The sequence below is a fragment of the Pteropus alecto genome, unplaced genomic scaffold, assembly GCF_000325575.1.
Source record: "Pteropus alecto unplaced genomic scaffold, ASM32557v1 scaffold66, whole genome shotgun sequence".
NCBI lineage: Eukaryota > Metazoa > Chordata > Mammalia > Chiroptera > Pteropodidae > Pteropus > Pteropus alecto.
This window is the reverse complement of record NW_006438869.1, coordinates 1036391-1054039: the sequence shown is the minus strand read 5'-3', so window position 1 is coordinate 1054039 and position 17649 is coordinate 1036391. Positions and strand designations below refer to the sequence as shown.

The 17649-nt window shown below is 38.6% G+C and overlaps 1 protein-coding gene across 1 annotated transcript in view; it reads right to left on the bottom strand.

Moving 5' to 3' along the window:
• Positions 1–14799, bottom strand: part of MARCH6 (membrane associated ring-CH-type finger 6) — a 48238-nt gene extending 33439 nt beyond the window's left edge. The window contains exons 1-8 of the mRNA XM_015592462.2: positions 14537–14799; positions 12778–12874; positions 11904–11977; positions 9435–9578; positions 5031–5103; positions 2658–2826; positions 979–1168; positions 3–40 (exon numbers count right to left, since the gene is read on the bottom strand). Coding sequence (XP_015447948.1) covers positions 3–40; positions 979–1168; positions 2658–2826; positions 5031–5103; positions 9435–9578; positions 11904–11977; positions 12778–12874; positions 14537–14675 — 924 coding nt within the window. The 5' untranslated portion in view covers positions 14676–14799. The remainder of the gene's footprint in view (positions 1–2; positions 41–978; positions 1169–2657; positions 2827–5030; positions 5104–9434; positions 9579–11903; positions 11978–12777; positions 12875–14536) is intronic.
• Positions 14800–17649: the final 2850 nt, after the last annotated feature.

The window sequence follows — 17649 nt, the reverse complement described above, 5'->3', positions numbered from 1 at the left end:
GCAGCTCGATCCCACTCTAGAGCATTCCAGTTCATGTCATCTGGAAATATAATTGTGGTTTGAAGATTACTGACAGAACTTGAACCACGAACAATAAAATGCACTCTTTTAATTCAGTGTTTTGTAAACTATTGCTGACAAGCTAAATAACATTTAAAATTTTTTCATATTTGCTTGTTACACAATAAATAAGAATACATATAAACAAACACGACGTGTACAATAAATAAGGTGATTCTAGATTGGGTAAGTGCTAGAAAGGAAATAAACAGGGTTATGTGAAAAAGAGGAATTCGGCAGCTCTGAATCCGGAACGACTCTGGAGGGTTTGAGAAAAGGAAGGAAGCCAGGAGACTAGAACTCTCTGGGTGAGGAGGAGGCAGACGATGTAACATGAAAGGCAGACGGGATCAGAACATACGACTAGAATGTGAAGGCTGGATTTTATTCTGTCCTTTAGTATCAGAGATAAACCACTGAGAGATTTTAAAGGCGGAAGAGCAATACGGATACTATGTGGAACCAGTTAGGAGCTACCGCACTGGACAGAGAGGCAGGAATGGTGGCCGGCACTGGGGAGCAGCAGGCCGCGTCCTCAGAGCCTCTACGCTCGCCTCTCCCGGCAAAGGCGCCTGGCTCCCATTACACAACTCACTTCTTCTCATCCTCAGTCTCGGCTCAAACACATCACTTACTCTGAGCTACCCAAGGGATCATGTTTAAAATAGGTCTGTCCCCATCCTATAAATTTCCTGTGTAAAGTAGGATTTTAAAACAAAAATGTGCCCTACTTCACAGAAAAAGAAAAGTACACATATGTGTAGCCATAAACACAAATTTGCCAAAATAAAGTAAAAACAGGTTAGAAATAGAACTTTAAACCCATTAAATTTTAAAACTCCAGTCTTTCTCCCCAAGGCAAGCTGGGAATGGACTCGTGGCCAGAAGGAAGGGGGAGGACAGGCCAGCGGCCATTACCCTGAGCCCCGTTGTTGGCGTCGGCTGCGTCCTCCCCGCCTGCCTCGTCTTCCTCCTCGTTCTCCTCCTCCTCCTCCTCCGCCTGCTCGTCCTGGGCCTCGGGGTTCTCCCCCACCACCGCATTCTCGGCTGGCGGGTTAGCGGGCTGCTCAGGGGCAACATTTTCAGCACCATTTCCTCCCGCTGGAGCCTAAGAATGACAGAAGCGTCCAGACATTTAGCTAACTTGTCTCAGTTTCGCTCTATTTCCAAATCATGCTCTCTCTTCTTAAAAAAAAAAATACCAAAATAAAAAATAAAAATAAAAGAAGATTAGCTATCAAACACGAACTCTATCAAAATTCCAAAAAACACCTCTCAATGTCATCTTTTCTAAAGGTGTCTGATTTTGGATCAACTTGGTGTATAGACATAAACTCACTTCATGGTGTGTATATCCACACTCGGTATAATTTAGGGATTAACGTTTCCTAAAGCACTAGAGAAAATGGATTAACAGACATGGCTCTCATGAATGCATCACTCCATATTCCTTCTTCATAAGACATCTCCTATCTTTAATGACCGCCTCAGGGATGTAAACATATTTATTTATACATCTGTTTACACACAGATATACAACAATTCTCAGTTGTCAAACATTCGAGAGACACACATCTCATTTCTGTGCGGTAGTTAAGCCAGTCCACAGACTTCATCAGTCCCCACGTGCACTTCCCACCGGCTCTTCCTTAGTTCTGCGACCTTACCAAGCAAAGACAGAGCTGTGTTTAATTACAACGCTCAACTCCCGTTGACTGAATAAAGGTTCTAAAAGAACTGCACTAAATGCTTCAAAATATGAGGTACGAGATGAAAACATTCATGCTGAATAAGAACAGTATCCTTTACAGCCCCCTTTTTATGTGTGTGTGGTTTTCAAAGGAAAAGCTGTACTCTTAATTCTGTAGAGAAAAAGGCATGGTGCAATCTACGCATTGACAAATGCAGGTCGTTAAATAAAAATTAAGTTGTTGATTATCATTTTAAGTATCTTACAATTTTTTCATAATAAAATTTTATGAAGTGTGAATTGTTTTTATAAACTAGCTAATTTTTGATATTTTCGGCCCCATAATTTCTCAGTGAGCAAAATACTAAAAATCATTCATTATATCCTCCTTCTCTTCTTAATGCCTCTAGCAAATGCTCTCACACCAAAGCACATCTGTCTTCTCTCATGAAGAAATAAAACTGCACAAGACTTATCGACAGTGTTCCGATTTTTCTCCTTCTGGCAGTGTTCCTACTACTGGGGGCAGCAAAGGCGGGACACTTCACACACAGAGGGACTGCTGAACGAAGAGGGCAGGCGGCCTCCTCCGTCGATGTGACGCAGCATGGCAGAAGCACGTGCAGGAAGTCTGCGTCCTAACTTCCAGGCCGGCGGTAAGCCGTTAACCCAGGCAAAGGGAATGAAAGAGCATCTGCGCATACCCCCTGACACCGTGCCCAATCTTGCTAGAAAATTAAGAGGCAAAGTCTTTTGATTTTCCACATCTCCATTCATCTTCTCCTAAACCTTTTCACTGTCCTGCTTTGCAGTGAAGGACACAGGAGTCAAGGGTTTGGGTCTTGGAGGGTAACGATAATTGTCATGTCCTGCCCAAATACAATCAGTCCGGGGCGGAGGGAGTTACCTCGTTTTGGTGGTGGCCGGCAGCATTGAAGGGCGGAGCGGCGTGCTCCAACCAAACCGGCGCCCCTCCGTGGACGATCTGCTCTCGCAACCACACCAGGCTGATGAACGCACACAGTGTGCACGTCACCACAAAGCAGCCCTGCAAACAGTCCGCCAATAAATTGTCCCTATTAAGAAAAAATCATACAGAATTACTCCAAAGAACACCTAAAATTAAGAAACCAAAGGTAACACTTCATTTCACACTAAAATTTCAGTAAGGACAGCCAGAAAACTCATCATTTTCTGGGTGAAAATCAGTTTCTCAAAAAGAATTATTTCTGAGGATGGTGAAATTCTATATTATAAGCTGGCCAAATATGTTTTATATATTCGTATTATATTTTAGAAGGCAAAGAATAACATCAGGACTACAGAGAAATTAGCTATTCATCGCCTGTGTTCGAACATGGCTTAGACACAGGAAGGTGGTAAGCAAAAAACAAAAACAGCCAAACATCAGACAAAGGTCACGTATGTGTGTAACTTACTAAAAGTGAACAATCTGTCTGACCCTTACTGAGAATTTCCTTGTCCTTATTTTACACACACGTTTAACAAACTTGGCTGGCTGACATTTGAGTCCATACAAATGAACAGAATCAGCACATCAAAAAGGTGGAAAAGCACCTCCAGAAAGTCAACGGAAAGGAAGGCCGGCTGAGGGGTATTCAGCATGTGACATGAAAGACAGAGAAGTCCATAACATACTTTAGAAATCTGTCACTTCAAAAGCAGATTACATTTTGATGCTAACTGCAAATACACCAAAACTATATCAGTTCCGAACAAATTCAGACAAAGTATGGTTCTTTTATAACCATACGTGAAAATACATGGAGCATTGTAACCCTGGGGACCTCTGTTCCTTCCTTCTCTGAAGCAGCTCGTCCTCCCCTAGTCTATCTCTAATTTCAGAATAATTCAAGGATAACTCGAGAATCTCGGTAGCCTCTGGAAATCCTGTCACAATGCAGTGACTTTTTTCCTCCATGAAAAACCTGAAGAAGGGTCAGCGTGGGAGACTTCACTCTCGTAGCCCCAAATGTAACTGATGTGGCCACATGAGACTCAATGAATGTCCGCTGAGCCATTTAATTCTGATTTTCTTGCTTCTTTACTGTGTTCTGGAGGGCGGAGATAAGAATCTCATGCCCAGAAACAGAAACACTGTCCTATTTGTTTCTACTGCACCACTTCATAGAAGATCTATATTTTTATACAAAGGATTATCGTCTTACACCATTTCCAAACTTTGAACTGTGTCAAATTATTGCTTCTCCTTTCTGTCATGGCCACAGCCGTTAGTGCCCTAATTTCAAGGCCCTGTCTACTTCTAAACATTACTTAATCAAACCTGTTCTTAAGTAATCAAAATAAAAAACAATTCTAATGTAAATAAGGTTCAAGTTCAGAACCTTTTATTTATCTATAAATAATACTGCCAAAGAAACAGACATAAATAACTTGCCTGTTCTATTAAAAAAAAGATAAAATCAGCAAGTAGAAAAAGCAAGTCGCAGACACATCTAATGTTTCTAAGCATTTTCAACCATGATTAAAAGTATTGACAGAGGCTTCCTCCTTGATCTCTGGTCTATCAGAAACATAACATGCTCTCCTGCTCTTGTCTACTGCCATTTGGCTTATTTTGATGATAATACACTCTGAATGCTTCTGCTCACAAGAGGGTCTTGTGTTGTTCTTTGCCTTTACTGATGTAGAGATCACAAACCTAAAGGAGGCTGGGCACAGAAAAAGATTTAGCAAATACAGATGCAATCTTTTGCAAGCTTACTATTCGAATGATCTTGATATAGTTACTCGTTCATAGCATTACTAATTCTGACATAATATATAAAACACATATGTCTTCCGCCAAGAAAATTCAATTACAATGCTTAATGTCAAATTAAGATATAGTAAAACTGCAGTATACAAGTTTTTGGAGTCCGTATTCTAACAGTCACAAGAAACATTTAAAAAATAAATTTGAATTCAAATGTCTATATGTCTACGTTGTTAAAAACACGTTAATGATCTCCAGCATATGAACATAATAGCATATATCTCACACTGCACAACAGCCTTTACACTAGCCACCCCACCATTACAAAACAGTGCTTTTAAGATAGGTATGTTTTAAAACAAATATCAGTTATATATGTCAGCTACTTCTGCTGTAGCTGTAACTGTTAGAATAACAGACATAAATTATTTGTCCTCAGAACAGAAGGACTTTTCAAATTACAATAAACTTAAACAGAAGGAGGAAAGAATGAGCCCCATCCACACGGTGTGGCCTTCCACTGTCACGGGGCTCAATACTCACGTGGACAGCATGTCGAGGGGCAGTGTCAGCAGTGAGCTCACGGAGCCAGTAAACAAGCACTTGTAGATGCGGCCTACCGAAAAAAGGGCATGATGGCACACGGTCACAACCCTCGTGAACTCACACGGCTGCTCGATTACAGAGGTATAGTGAAAATACCATGAAGCCACTGAAATAAACATTTACACTTTACAGGGCTGAGTCTCAAAAAAATTTTTTAAATGGTCAAGTATAAAAATAGTGACAGTGAACAGTAAATGTTACACAGAGATGTTTACAGTTTAAATTCTCTCTAGAGTCAGTTGCTTTTACTGAATGAGCACAGATGTTTGAAAAGGAAAAGGAAATCTAAAGATAGCTCCAAAACTATAATAATGGAGAATTTTTTTAACATAGAATTTTAAAATTCATTGAGTCTGCTCATGTTTTAGAGGTACACATTTTTTAAATTAGGAGGCATTTTCAATAGAGTACATGCTCCAATGCCATAAATAGCAAATTAACAACCACTGTTTAAAAACACAGATTCAAGGGTCCTCAAAATGAGAAAATCTTACATTTGACCATGAAAGGAAAATGAAGTATGGGTGAATGCACAGCCATCATCTCCTTATCTTCTTAGTTAGGAAAGGCAGGAATAGATTTGGAAATGGGGGCCAAAAGAAAACAACTGAAACTTTCTTTCAAACCAGAGCTTATATATTAGCTTAAGCATTCCCTATAGCCTTGTATCAGAAATTTTCAGTGACTTCAATGGCTGTTTTCAAAAGCCAAATCAAAACGGAATAGTAAGAACAGACTTTCTGTAATAGAAATTACTTATATATACATACATAATATTCAAGGCAAGTATGCTTCTAACAAAGTAAAACTGACAACGAACCACGTTTGCAGACAGGAAAATGGATTCATAACGACAGGCATCCCTGTACGCATCCCTGACAAATAAGGCAGCTCAACATGTATTCGCATGAAAATACAGACAGGGTGCATTGCTAACTTCAAGAAAAAATGTTACAGAACATGAACTGTGCGGTATAATTTGGATTTTGTGTTTGTGTATAAACAAGTCAAACAGAAATCAAGCTTGTAAACTGCTACTTAAATCCTCTAAATCCTCACTTAATCTTTGATTATTTGATCTGCTGTCAGAGAAGTACATTACGCGTTAGTCTTCCACTGTAACTAGGAATGCTTTACATATTTCTGAGTACTGTTTTCTGGTACATAAAAGTCCTTAAGTTTCATTTCCTTAGTGGACTATACATCTTATTGATATGAAATATAATGCTTTTCTCCACTTAAAGCTTTTCATCTTGAATGTATCCAGCTCATTAACACTGTCCCTGTATTTTGTGAGCATTAGCTAACTCCCTCTAACATTAACCAGGCTGCCTGGTACTTATTTCTTGTTGTGGAACACTTAAATGTACACAACTGTGAGGCTCTATCAAGCAACAAAGAAATCTAAACCCTTATGGATCACGTGTTGCAACGTTTCCTTCCCCCTCCTTTACTTCCTTCTCTCTGCCCTCTTTTCCTGTCTTTCCTGTCTTTTGTTGGACTTTCCAAATTGTACTTACTGTTTCCTACTCCCACTCCCCAAAATAGGAACTTATCATCTTATTTCTATTCTTTTAAATAAATTACTTATTTATTTAAATTTTGTTTTGCTACTTTTTACTAAGGTAAAATTTACATAAATCTTAAGTGTATGTCTGGGTAAATGTTTATATATGTATATATTCACCCCGATCAAGATATTCAGCATTTCTAGCTCCCCGGAAGGCTTCCCCAAGCCCTTTCCCAGTGCATTATCCCAGACAAAAGGCAACTACTATTCTCATCGCTATTACCGTAAGTCGATTTGGCCTATTTTTAAATTTCACATAAAGGCAATCATACAATCCATATTCGTTTGTGCCTAGCTTTTCTCAAAGAAGTAAAAATCATCCATATTATTTATTCCATGTTGCAATAGTCACCTCTTTTTTTCACTGCTATGTAGTATCCGCTGTAAGGCTAAACAAGAAGCATCCATTCTATTACTACTGGTAGGCATCTGGGTGGTTCCCATTTTACTATTAGCAATGCTGCTATGATAATTCTTGTACACGTGTCCTTTAGTCGACACAGGGCTCATGATTCTATTAGCTTATATTCCCGGAACTGGAACAGCTGCATCATATGGTGTTTATAGTATTCAGCACTAGCAGGTACAACCAAACAGTATTCCAACGTCGTTACACCTTACATATTCACATCATCGATGTAAGCAAGTTCCAACCCTAAGACGCATTTGGTATTGTCTTGTCTTTTAATTTTAGCCACTCTGCTAAGTAGGTAGAAGCGTTTTCTTGCGCATTTCCCTGATGACCAATGATGCTGGGCATCTTTTCATGTGTTTATTAGCTATTTAGATAATCTTCTTTCCAGAAACAGCTGTTTAAATCTTCTGTTCACTTTTTAACTGGGTTATCTAGATATAAGTCCTTTGTTGGATATGTGTATTGCAAATATCTTCTCTCGCTCTGTGGCATGCCTTTCTCTCTTAAAGATACCTCAGCATGAATAAAAGTTTTTCAGTTTTTCATCTTAATTAAGTCCAATTTATCAGTATTCTGTTCCATGGTAATTCTATATTTTCTTTTAGAAGATTTTTGGTTTTAATATTCACATATCAAGCTTATAATCCATCTGGAATAAATTTTTGTGTGAGCTGTGAGATAATGATACAGTTTATTTTTCTCCATATGAACTGCCAGTTTATGCTGTACCATTTGCTGAGAAAATCATTTCCTCCACTGAACAGTGGCAGCACCTCTGTTGTTAATCAGGTAACGAGGCAGGTGTGGATCTAGTTCTGGACTCTATTTGGTCAGAGTATAACATACTTCTATACTTTTAATGCATAGTTACACTGTATTTTCCTATCTACATCTAGTGCCATCTATAATCTCCCCACAAATAAACAACTTTAAAAGCTCTCATTTCTATGCTTCCTTCACAATTTCTCCCATGTTTAGACTGACTAGAATTTTAGTTCTAGGCTATTGTCTAAACATTATTAATTATTGTAGTTTAACAATAACTGTGATTTAGCTGTAAGAAGCACTTGTTTCTTGTTCTTTGTAGCTCACACCTTTCTGATTCCTTGTGCTCATTTTAGTAAAGTATATTCCCAAACACTTTTTTCATAGTTTGAGGTGATAAACTTTCCAAGCCTTTGCATCTTTTGAAATGTATTTTATCTTTCCATCTGAGAATAATTTATGAGATGATTTTAGGTTCTCATAAAAAAGTTTGTCAAATTTTGAAGTTTCTGTCCTCAAGCATTCAATTTGAAGTTTCTGCTGTCTTCTAGTTTCAGCAAAAAAAATTCTAAGTCTGACACTGGCATGATTTTCATTACTTCAAGAGAGAATCTAGAAGCACAACATCTATATGTCACCCTACTCAGCACTGACAAACTTTAGAATGCACCGAGGTTTGTGAGTGCCTTTCCTTTATCATGGTCAACTCTCTCTCTTTCAGTCTAAAAGATGACTATCATTTCCTTATCTCCATTACCTCTTTTACCTTCTGGAATTACCTACTAGACAGATACTGAAAAACCTCAATGCAGCCTCCATCCATTTTTCCCTCACACTCGTAACTTCTTGTCTATTTGACTTACGTCCTAGAGAACTGCCCGCTCAATCTTCTAGCTCACTAATTCACTCTTCTCAGTACCCATTCTGCAATTTGGTGTATCTCCCAAGATTTCCATTTTAATATATCATCAAGTTTATTTTAAGGAGATATGAGGCTATGAATTATATTTATTCAAAAATCTTATTTGCATTTAATTCCAAAAAATTGTATCTATCTATATACTCTGGCACCATATACTCCTCTCCATGTCTTTAAGAATAACAAAGAACCCAAAAGGTATCAACTAAGGGTTAGTATAACAACCTTCCTGAGAGTCTTATGTATTTGAAAGATAAGCCTCTCAATTATCCAGGACGATTAGACACGTGAGTGACTTTTAAAAGGGGGGGAAAAAATCTCCAAAGAATCCATCTTATGAAATCCTTGAAAGCTCTAACATACTCCAAGGGAAAAACTTAAAATTCTTTCCAATTATAGTTTGGTTTTGCTTTTTTCAATTCTTTCATGAACTTTCATTATTAATCTTTGTATGCTGTATTTTTCTTTCTCACATTCAATCAAGAAACTGACCTGTTAAAAATACTTCTTAATTCAGGTGAATAATGTTTTCTAAGTGAGGCTTTTCTAACATATGACATTATATCAAATAATTAAATATCATTTGAACAAAAAAAGTGATACATTACTGTATATTATTAAACAGTTAAACAATGTTTAGATAAGTCTAACCACAGAGAAATGAATACTCACATGCTGTAAGAGGAACAACTCCCAACCATGCGAAGGCCACAAGTGTGTAATGAAACCAGTATCGTATTGCAGTGCCAATACTTGTAACCAGTCCAGCAAATATGTCTTGGATTGGAAGCCGTGAAGGCATATCTGGAGAATAAACTATTAGAGGAAAAAACGTACATATAACTTCATTAAGATTTAAAAACACCTTAATTCATAAATATAAAATAGGCAGTAGAGCTATCTTTCAATATCTGTATTATCCTTAAATATATTTCTTATAAAAAAGTTAATCAAATACTGATGATAATAATACCACACTTACCCAGAAGTCACTTATGAGAACAAACCACATGTGAAATGTAGAAGCCAACAAAAAGAGGGTCTGAGCAGAAAAAAGGATTCCGGGGAATTCGCATCCCTCACTCATAGCCATGAACTTCATGCAAAGCTAATTTACACATATTTTAGCATTCAAACAATAAAACCATCTGGTTTCCCAAATTATAAAAGATGAGATAAAGCAAATAAGAGTAAAAGGTGAAGCTGATGACAAACCTTCCCTCCATATAGAAGCCTCGACACAGCACTCATAGCACTCAACGAGCCCAACCATCTGCAGTAGAGCCATTCTACTTGGGAGCAATAGTTCGCTGACATTCATTAACTACCAGCTCCCTCTCCCCATTTCAGCACAATAATTAACATTCCAAATGGTAAATTCAGGTCTTCCAATCCTCTGCAAGATGTGGTTCGACACTCAGAGAAAGAGGTTTTGTCATGTTTTAGAAAGATTTCCTTTTTAAATGGTTCTAATGAAAAACTGCTGTACCACAGGTATCTCTGAAAGAGCTCTGGAGACGAATAAACATCTCTTTCTCTAGTGAGGCCAAAACAAGGAATTAAGATGTAGAAAACTTTAAAACCAAAGTCTAAATTTTATGAGAGCACTATCACAAAACTGTTCCCAGCTACAAACATTAAGGAATAAACAATTAACAGATAGCAACTTCTACAACACACCCACATTAAGTGATCTCAAAGACCACTTACTTTGAGATTATTTGATACACAAGAAAAAGTCATTAAACCAGTAGTTTTTGAGAGACAGAAAACAGCATATGACTTTCAAATGCAAACTAAGATGTATAAACACAAGCTTTTATTGGCCTCAAAGTAAAAAAAGCTCACTCTAATATTTCTAACCAATCGAACTTCTTGAAGATATTCAATTATTTAGTCTTACAGTCTGCTATAAAACTAAGCTACGAAAAAAGTAAAGACTACAAAATAACAGAATTGACATTTTGAATATAAAGCTCCAAAAGTAAAATTATGATGACTTTAATCATTTATACTCTTCATAGAATAACAAAATAAAACTAATCCTAACTTACAGCATTTATACTCAGTAGCTTGAGATACTTAAAAAAAGCTCTAAAATACAAAATAACCTCTGGGGAAGGAGGGCAATGTACTAGGATCTCAGAATAAAAATTACATTTCAAATTCTTTATAATATGCCAGCATGGTCCTCTAATTATCGACAATGAACAACATTAAATATCAGTCGGTACAGGAATTATAAAATATAACTGAAATTTTAAAGACCTGCAAAATATTTATCATGAGCATAAAAACTATTGAGCTTAAAAAGTCTCGTTTTAAAAAGTAAGTTAACACAGACACAGACGCCAGTATGATGATTATGAGGAGGGCAAAGGGGGTGGGGGAAGGTAGAAAAAAATAAAGGGGGTAAAATATATGGTGATGGAAGGATATTTGGGTGGTGAACACACAATGCAATATACAGATGATGGATTACAGAATTGTACACTTGAAACCTAAATAATTTTATTAACAAATATCACCCCCAGTAAATTTAATAAAATAAAATTAAAAAGTGAGTTAAAACTTTGTCTTTATTATTATTCCAACCTACACAATTTTAACTCAAAAGATATCTCGAATTCGAACAGTACTATATTTGATAAAGGTGAAGGCATCATTATTAATTTTTCTGGGTGAATAATGCTACTACAGTTATGTTTTCTTTTTTTTTTAAAGAATCCTTACTCTTTAGAGATACATACTAAAATATATAGAGATGAAATTATAAACAATGGAATTTGCTTTAAAAAGGATGGAGAAGTGGGGAACAGAGTACAATAGCATGTAAAAGCCATGAGTTAAAATGTCAAACTGAGTGATATGTGCATATGGGCCTGTTATACTTCTGCATACATTTGAACTTGCCCATAATTAAAAAAAAAAAAAAAAACTCACAAATTAAGTCAATCTCTCACACATGTGTATGTTAAAAACTGACATATTTTTGAAAAATATTTTCTAAAAGGTTATAGCAATACTTTCCATTACTATCAAAGACAAACTAAGTTGAAAATATTTATTTCACACTTGTTAAACACCTCTATGTGGCCAATTATAAACCAAAAATGCAGTGAAAATTTCTAATGAACTTACTTGGTGTGAAAGCAAATCTGTGCTTGCATAATTCACAGTATTCTTTTCGACTGTGTTTCAGCCACTGAACTAAGCTGCAATCACAAATACACGCATAAGTACAGTATTTATAACAAGGAAACTTTAAAGTTTGAACACTAATGTTCTGTTTCATTAAAACTTTAGATATCATAGAGCTTTTACAATTTTGACAATTTTGAATTTAGAATATTCCAAACCTTTCATTACAGATGCCTCCTAAAAATACAAAATAGCAGCGAAGATAAAAACAGTATGTATTCCTACTACTAAAAAGGTTCGATTAATCTAAATTGTAATCTCAAAGCTAAATGAATATGAAGACTCTCAAACATCAGCGTCGGCTCTAATACTGGTCTGGTAACAGTGGCACCCTGGGGGCTAGGTCTGAATCCTGGTTCTGTCTCTAACTTACTGGCTGTGTGACCTAGGACAAGTTGCTTAATTTTCTATGCTTCAGTTTCCTCATCTAATAATAAAAACAACAAGAAGAACTTCACCTCATAGTTTCGCTGTAAGGATTAAATGAGTTAAGATTTGTAAAAACACTGAGCACTACCTGGCACAGAGTATTTCATAATGTAAGCTATTATCATGCCAAGCAAAACTAGAAAACCTTAACACTTCCAAAGAACAAAATAAGCTCTCCATAGTATTAATAAATAAATGATACTCGCAAGCACCTGGAAGACAATATACCAAATGACATGGCATGGTAACATGGAATATGGGTATTTCCAAATCTTCACAACAAAAATTAAAAAAATAATTACAGAGAAAGTTCACTGAAACAACCCCCCTTATATAGATAACGAAACTGAAGCTCAGACATAAAATTTCTAAAAGGATGACTCACCATTCTTGATGGATGAACTTAATACTGCCAGTACATACACAAGGATGATAAAGAGGTTTCTCGGGTGTTCCTTCTGACCGACACACTCTACATATGTCTGTTAATGAAAAAGAAAAACTGAATTATGTTTGGTTATAACTTTTAAAAAAAGATAACAGACCGCCAAAAACTAAATTATTGCATGTTAAAGCAAGAATCTATCACTTGGTAAAACATTACATGGAATTAAAAAATTTGATCAGGATGATAATCAAGTATAAACCATAAACTAAAAAACTTCGTATATAAAAAGGTTAACTGTTCCTTTATATAAGAGCTCTGTAAGTATATTAAAGTTGAAAAGAACAGTTTTTATTTAAAACTGCACTCTTCCATGACTAACAAATGCTAAGTAGAAATATGCAAAATCCCGTCACCCTCAGTGTCCTAACAGTTTAAAGTTTAAGTCCTAGCTAAGTCCAGTCCTAACAGTTTACGTTCTTCAAAAACACATCTAAGGACTTAACATAGTAATAGCAATAAGTGGGCACCCGACATCTTTTAGCTTTACCTAACTCTAGGAGACACACGTGCACATGCAATTGCGAGGGAGGGCACCCCAAGACCAGGATGGTACCAGGCCAGGAAAAGGCGAGCCAGAGATCACGGTAAGCAGAAAATCCAGGAGCCCGGGGCTACTGGGTCTGCAGCTAGAGGGCAGCAGTTACCCCTAACCCTCGCAAACTCCGCCCCAAGTGGCTCTCAGGGCACATCTGCAAGCCTTCTAGCCTGGGGTTCCCCCCCGCCCCCCGCCACCGTGGCCTCAGGTGGCCCGATACACACGGAGAAGGAACCTTGACAGATCCATCGTGCTCACTCGCTAATGCTTCTCCTGCAAGTCCACCTACAGAAAGCTGATTGCAACTTTTATTTAGACCAAGTGCCAACATCAAGCAGGAAATCCGCGGGGCGACGAACAGTGTGTACAAGGCACAAGGACTTAACTCAACCCTTTGATCTACTGTCTTACAGGGAACTCCTCCTTGATGCGGAACAACTGCAGTCCAAGCCCATCACTAACGGATTTGACCGGTATCCGCTACACCGGGCTACACAATCGCTCAACCGTGTGGCACGCGGCTCCGGACATTTAAGGGTGTCACAGATTTATGACTGCTCAATCTCCAGCAGCTGAATGCCACTTGTCAAAGTTGAGGAATACTGAGCACTCGGGCTGGCCTAAACGGTTAGCACGCTACACCCCGTGGTTATCAATAAGCCAGACAAATCACTCCGCAAACGAAACGCCAGGTACCGCTACCCGCGGAAGAGCTATCGATGCGCCAATCCTGTCCGTGCCGGAGTGGGGTGGGGTTGTCGGGACTGAGTCAAGTGAAGCGCAGACTCCGGACTCCACTATCGTATTCATTTTGGAACCAGACCCTCCAACTACCACCACCGGAAGGGCTTTGGTTTCCCGGAAGCTGCCCGCGGATCACGGTAATAACGCAACGGTTTTTGCATCAGTTATGGTCAGAACTAAACGAGATCTGCACCTCTTCAAACATTCCACTTTCACCTTCATCCTTGATGAAAGCATTCCTGGCCAAAAGCTTTCACTCTGGGCCTTCGTGCACCGGTCTAGGACTTTGCGCGCCAGTGGTGCAACGCGAACACCCCAGCCCCGCGCCTGATCCGCCTCCGCAAAGTTCCGACACGAACAAAATAGAACCACGGTCCCGATTCCACGACCGCCCGCGGCAGTATTCAGGCAACTCACGCCTACTCTGAACTCTCGATTTTCTCCAAGTGCACACTTCGGCGCGGGAAACTCTGCTAGGAGCCAGGAAGGCGCAGAAGAAAGGGACGCGAGGGCTCCCCCCTACGGTGGCCCCGCGCCAGAAACCCAAGCACAGCATTTCAAATGCACGAATTCAATACCCAGCGCACTGAAGCCGGGATTACCGCAGCTGCCGCCACCAGATTTGCCGTGCAACGGATCCTCCTTAAAAGATTTAAAAGTGGACGCATTCCAATTATAGGATCTCGAAAGAGTCCGGTGTTGCTTTTCACCGCTGCTCTCTCCCGTCGCGGGTAGGTAATTTGCGCGTCTGCTGCCTTCCTTGGTAGGAATAGTCGATTAGGCTCTATGAAACCATACCGGATTTCTTATCACGGGGATTCCATGTCATCGTAGCCGCCATCGTAAGGCACTACGACTTCCACATTAAATTAGTTGACAAGGCTGTGGGACGCGCGATCGATCTAGGTTATCTAGAACCACCAGAGAGGCTGGTGCTCGTGGACATAGATTAGTTCTAGAATTACTACGGTTATCCAGATAGGAGCAGAACATGCGATCAAAGTCATTCGCAACATCACCCAACCAGCCCAAGCGTTTGGATGCCCGGGGTTAACTTTAGCGACACGCACATGCTACCGCAAGATCAACCAGGTTGGGTTGACTGAGTGCAAATGTGCGTGAGACGAGGTCAGACAGTGAATCGGTCCCACCTCGTCCTGTCTCCCCAGCCAGCTCACAGGCAGGTGCAGAGGTAGGAAGTAGGGCGCAGCAGCGGCAGCATATCAATGGGTGTCCTGTCGTCAGGGCACAATGCAGAGAGAAGCAGTGGGAGATACTGTGCTCACATAAGTAAGAGTTGCTGCACAGCCCTCCAAAAACACAGTAACCTGCCGGCCACCACATATGCAGCAATAGACTGGGGTAGGAAAGAGATTATTAACCCTTGTCGGCACACTGCTGCCAGCAAGGTGCAGGGCCTTAAACTGCGATCGATACCCACGTGGGTGTGAACCATAACTAGGTGGGCTCTCCTGACACATGGACCAGCTGCCCACAAAGGTGACCTTACCCTACGTGGCCCGATAGAGTTGTGGCAAGACATGCAGCACCTGCTTGCCATTAGGGGGGCTGGCGGTAGGGTGAGGGCGGACATTGGAGACCCAGGAGCTCCACTTAGGGAGACTGAAAAACGCACCTGAATAAGAGCAGACAAAGATTCTCAGAAGACTCCATCCTTCTGAATGAGAAACCAACAAACTCAAAGCTAAGCAAACACAACAAACCTAAATCACGCTCCTGGCTCTGCCTAACACAGAGTCCAACTCAAAAGTGGGACTCACCAGGCCTCTGCAAGATCAAAACTATTTTTGTTGTAACACTAAGACTTTGTCTTTTACTCCCATTGTCTTGCCAGTGTTACAGTAAAGAGTTCCAGATGCTACACTAGACAACTGATTGAATGTACCCACAGATGAAAAAAATCCAGCTGCCTCCCATTAAACCAGACGTTTAAAAGACTTGTAAATAAAAAACAAATCTACTCTTCTCACCAATATTTTGGGTTTAGAGTATATAATTATTTCATGAAAAAGAATATTTCCAATTTTTAAAGTGTCTTACATGAAAAATAAAAAGCTCTTCTTAGTCTTCACGTTTTTAAAAGTATAAAGGGATCCCAAAACCAAAAAAGTTTGAGAACCACTGTTCTATAGTATGTGTACACACACACACACACACACACACACACACACACACTTGCTCATGGAACCTTTGGAAAAAAATCAGAATATTTATGGTTCTCTTGAAATACACATATACACATTTTTTCATTATTTTATCAGAGGTTTCACAAGCTTCCACTGATTCTATAAAAGGAAAGAGAAGGGAACGTTAGACATCTGAATCACCTTGTTTTAGAATCACGGAAATCTTTTACATAATTATAAAATAAAATTATATCGAAATGGAAAAAAAGCAACCCCTCAGTCAAAAATAAATCAAACAAATGAACCTGAATAGTAAGCTCAACCACAGAAGATTATTATTTTAGAGACTTTAAAACAATAACATGATCAATCCTACATCCCTCGTAGGCTATATCCTAAGAAGAATTGCAAAGAAATTATAAACAGAATTCAGTAATCATTTTAATAGCAATAACACTAATAGTCATTTTAATACTTGGAGAATAAAGAAAATAAGTAGTGTGACGGTTGAACTGTGATTATGTGTTTTTTGTTAAGAAGTTAATTCTCAGACTACATTAAGTATTCATGGATAAAAAGATATATCTGGGATTTGCTTTAAAATAATCCGGAAGTGTGGAAGGGGAAGGAAAGGGTTAAGACAAAAGAATTATCAGCCATATGCTTGTATCTGTTGAATGCTGGTTATATGGAGGTTTATTATGTTAGTCTATTTGGGGAGTATTGGCAACTGTACATAATAAAACTTTTTTAAAAATAAGGAAAGGTTAAATGTACAATTTGCAAATATCACGTTGAACTTTTATTTTACTGATGCTACCAAGTCTGATTTTACTAATGAAGTTCTTTAGCATGTGATCTATATAGTACATAAATTTGGAAACTCATGTTAGCAATTTTCTTATTTCACTGGTCATGTTTTTTCACTGGCTTTATATTCATCAGGAAAAGCAAGCAGAATCAGATTTAAATCATATGTCTCAACATTCCTAAAAGCCCATTTCTGTACAACCAACAATCCAATTCTAATTTAAAACCATTTAATCTAAATGTCTCTAATATAGAATTTGATCTAAAAAACAATATCACAAATCTTTTACAGTATCGACTGTCTTCTCCCCACATGTTGATGTGATTAAATGAGTTTTGTTCAAAAGCACTGTATGTATAAATATTCCCCTAAATGAAAAGGCAAAGATTGTTGTTATAAGTCAACTAGAACAGTGTTTTAAGCTCTAGCTATAAAACACGTGTAAGGCAAACATCCAGCTGTTTAGCAGGCCCTGAGCCCTGCTTAGACTGTGTCATGGGCATATCCACATCTTATTAGGGAACTGGAGGCCAGGAAAAGCTGTCAAAGAGAGGCTGCACCTGCTCTCGTTC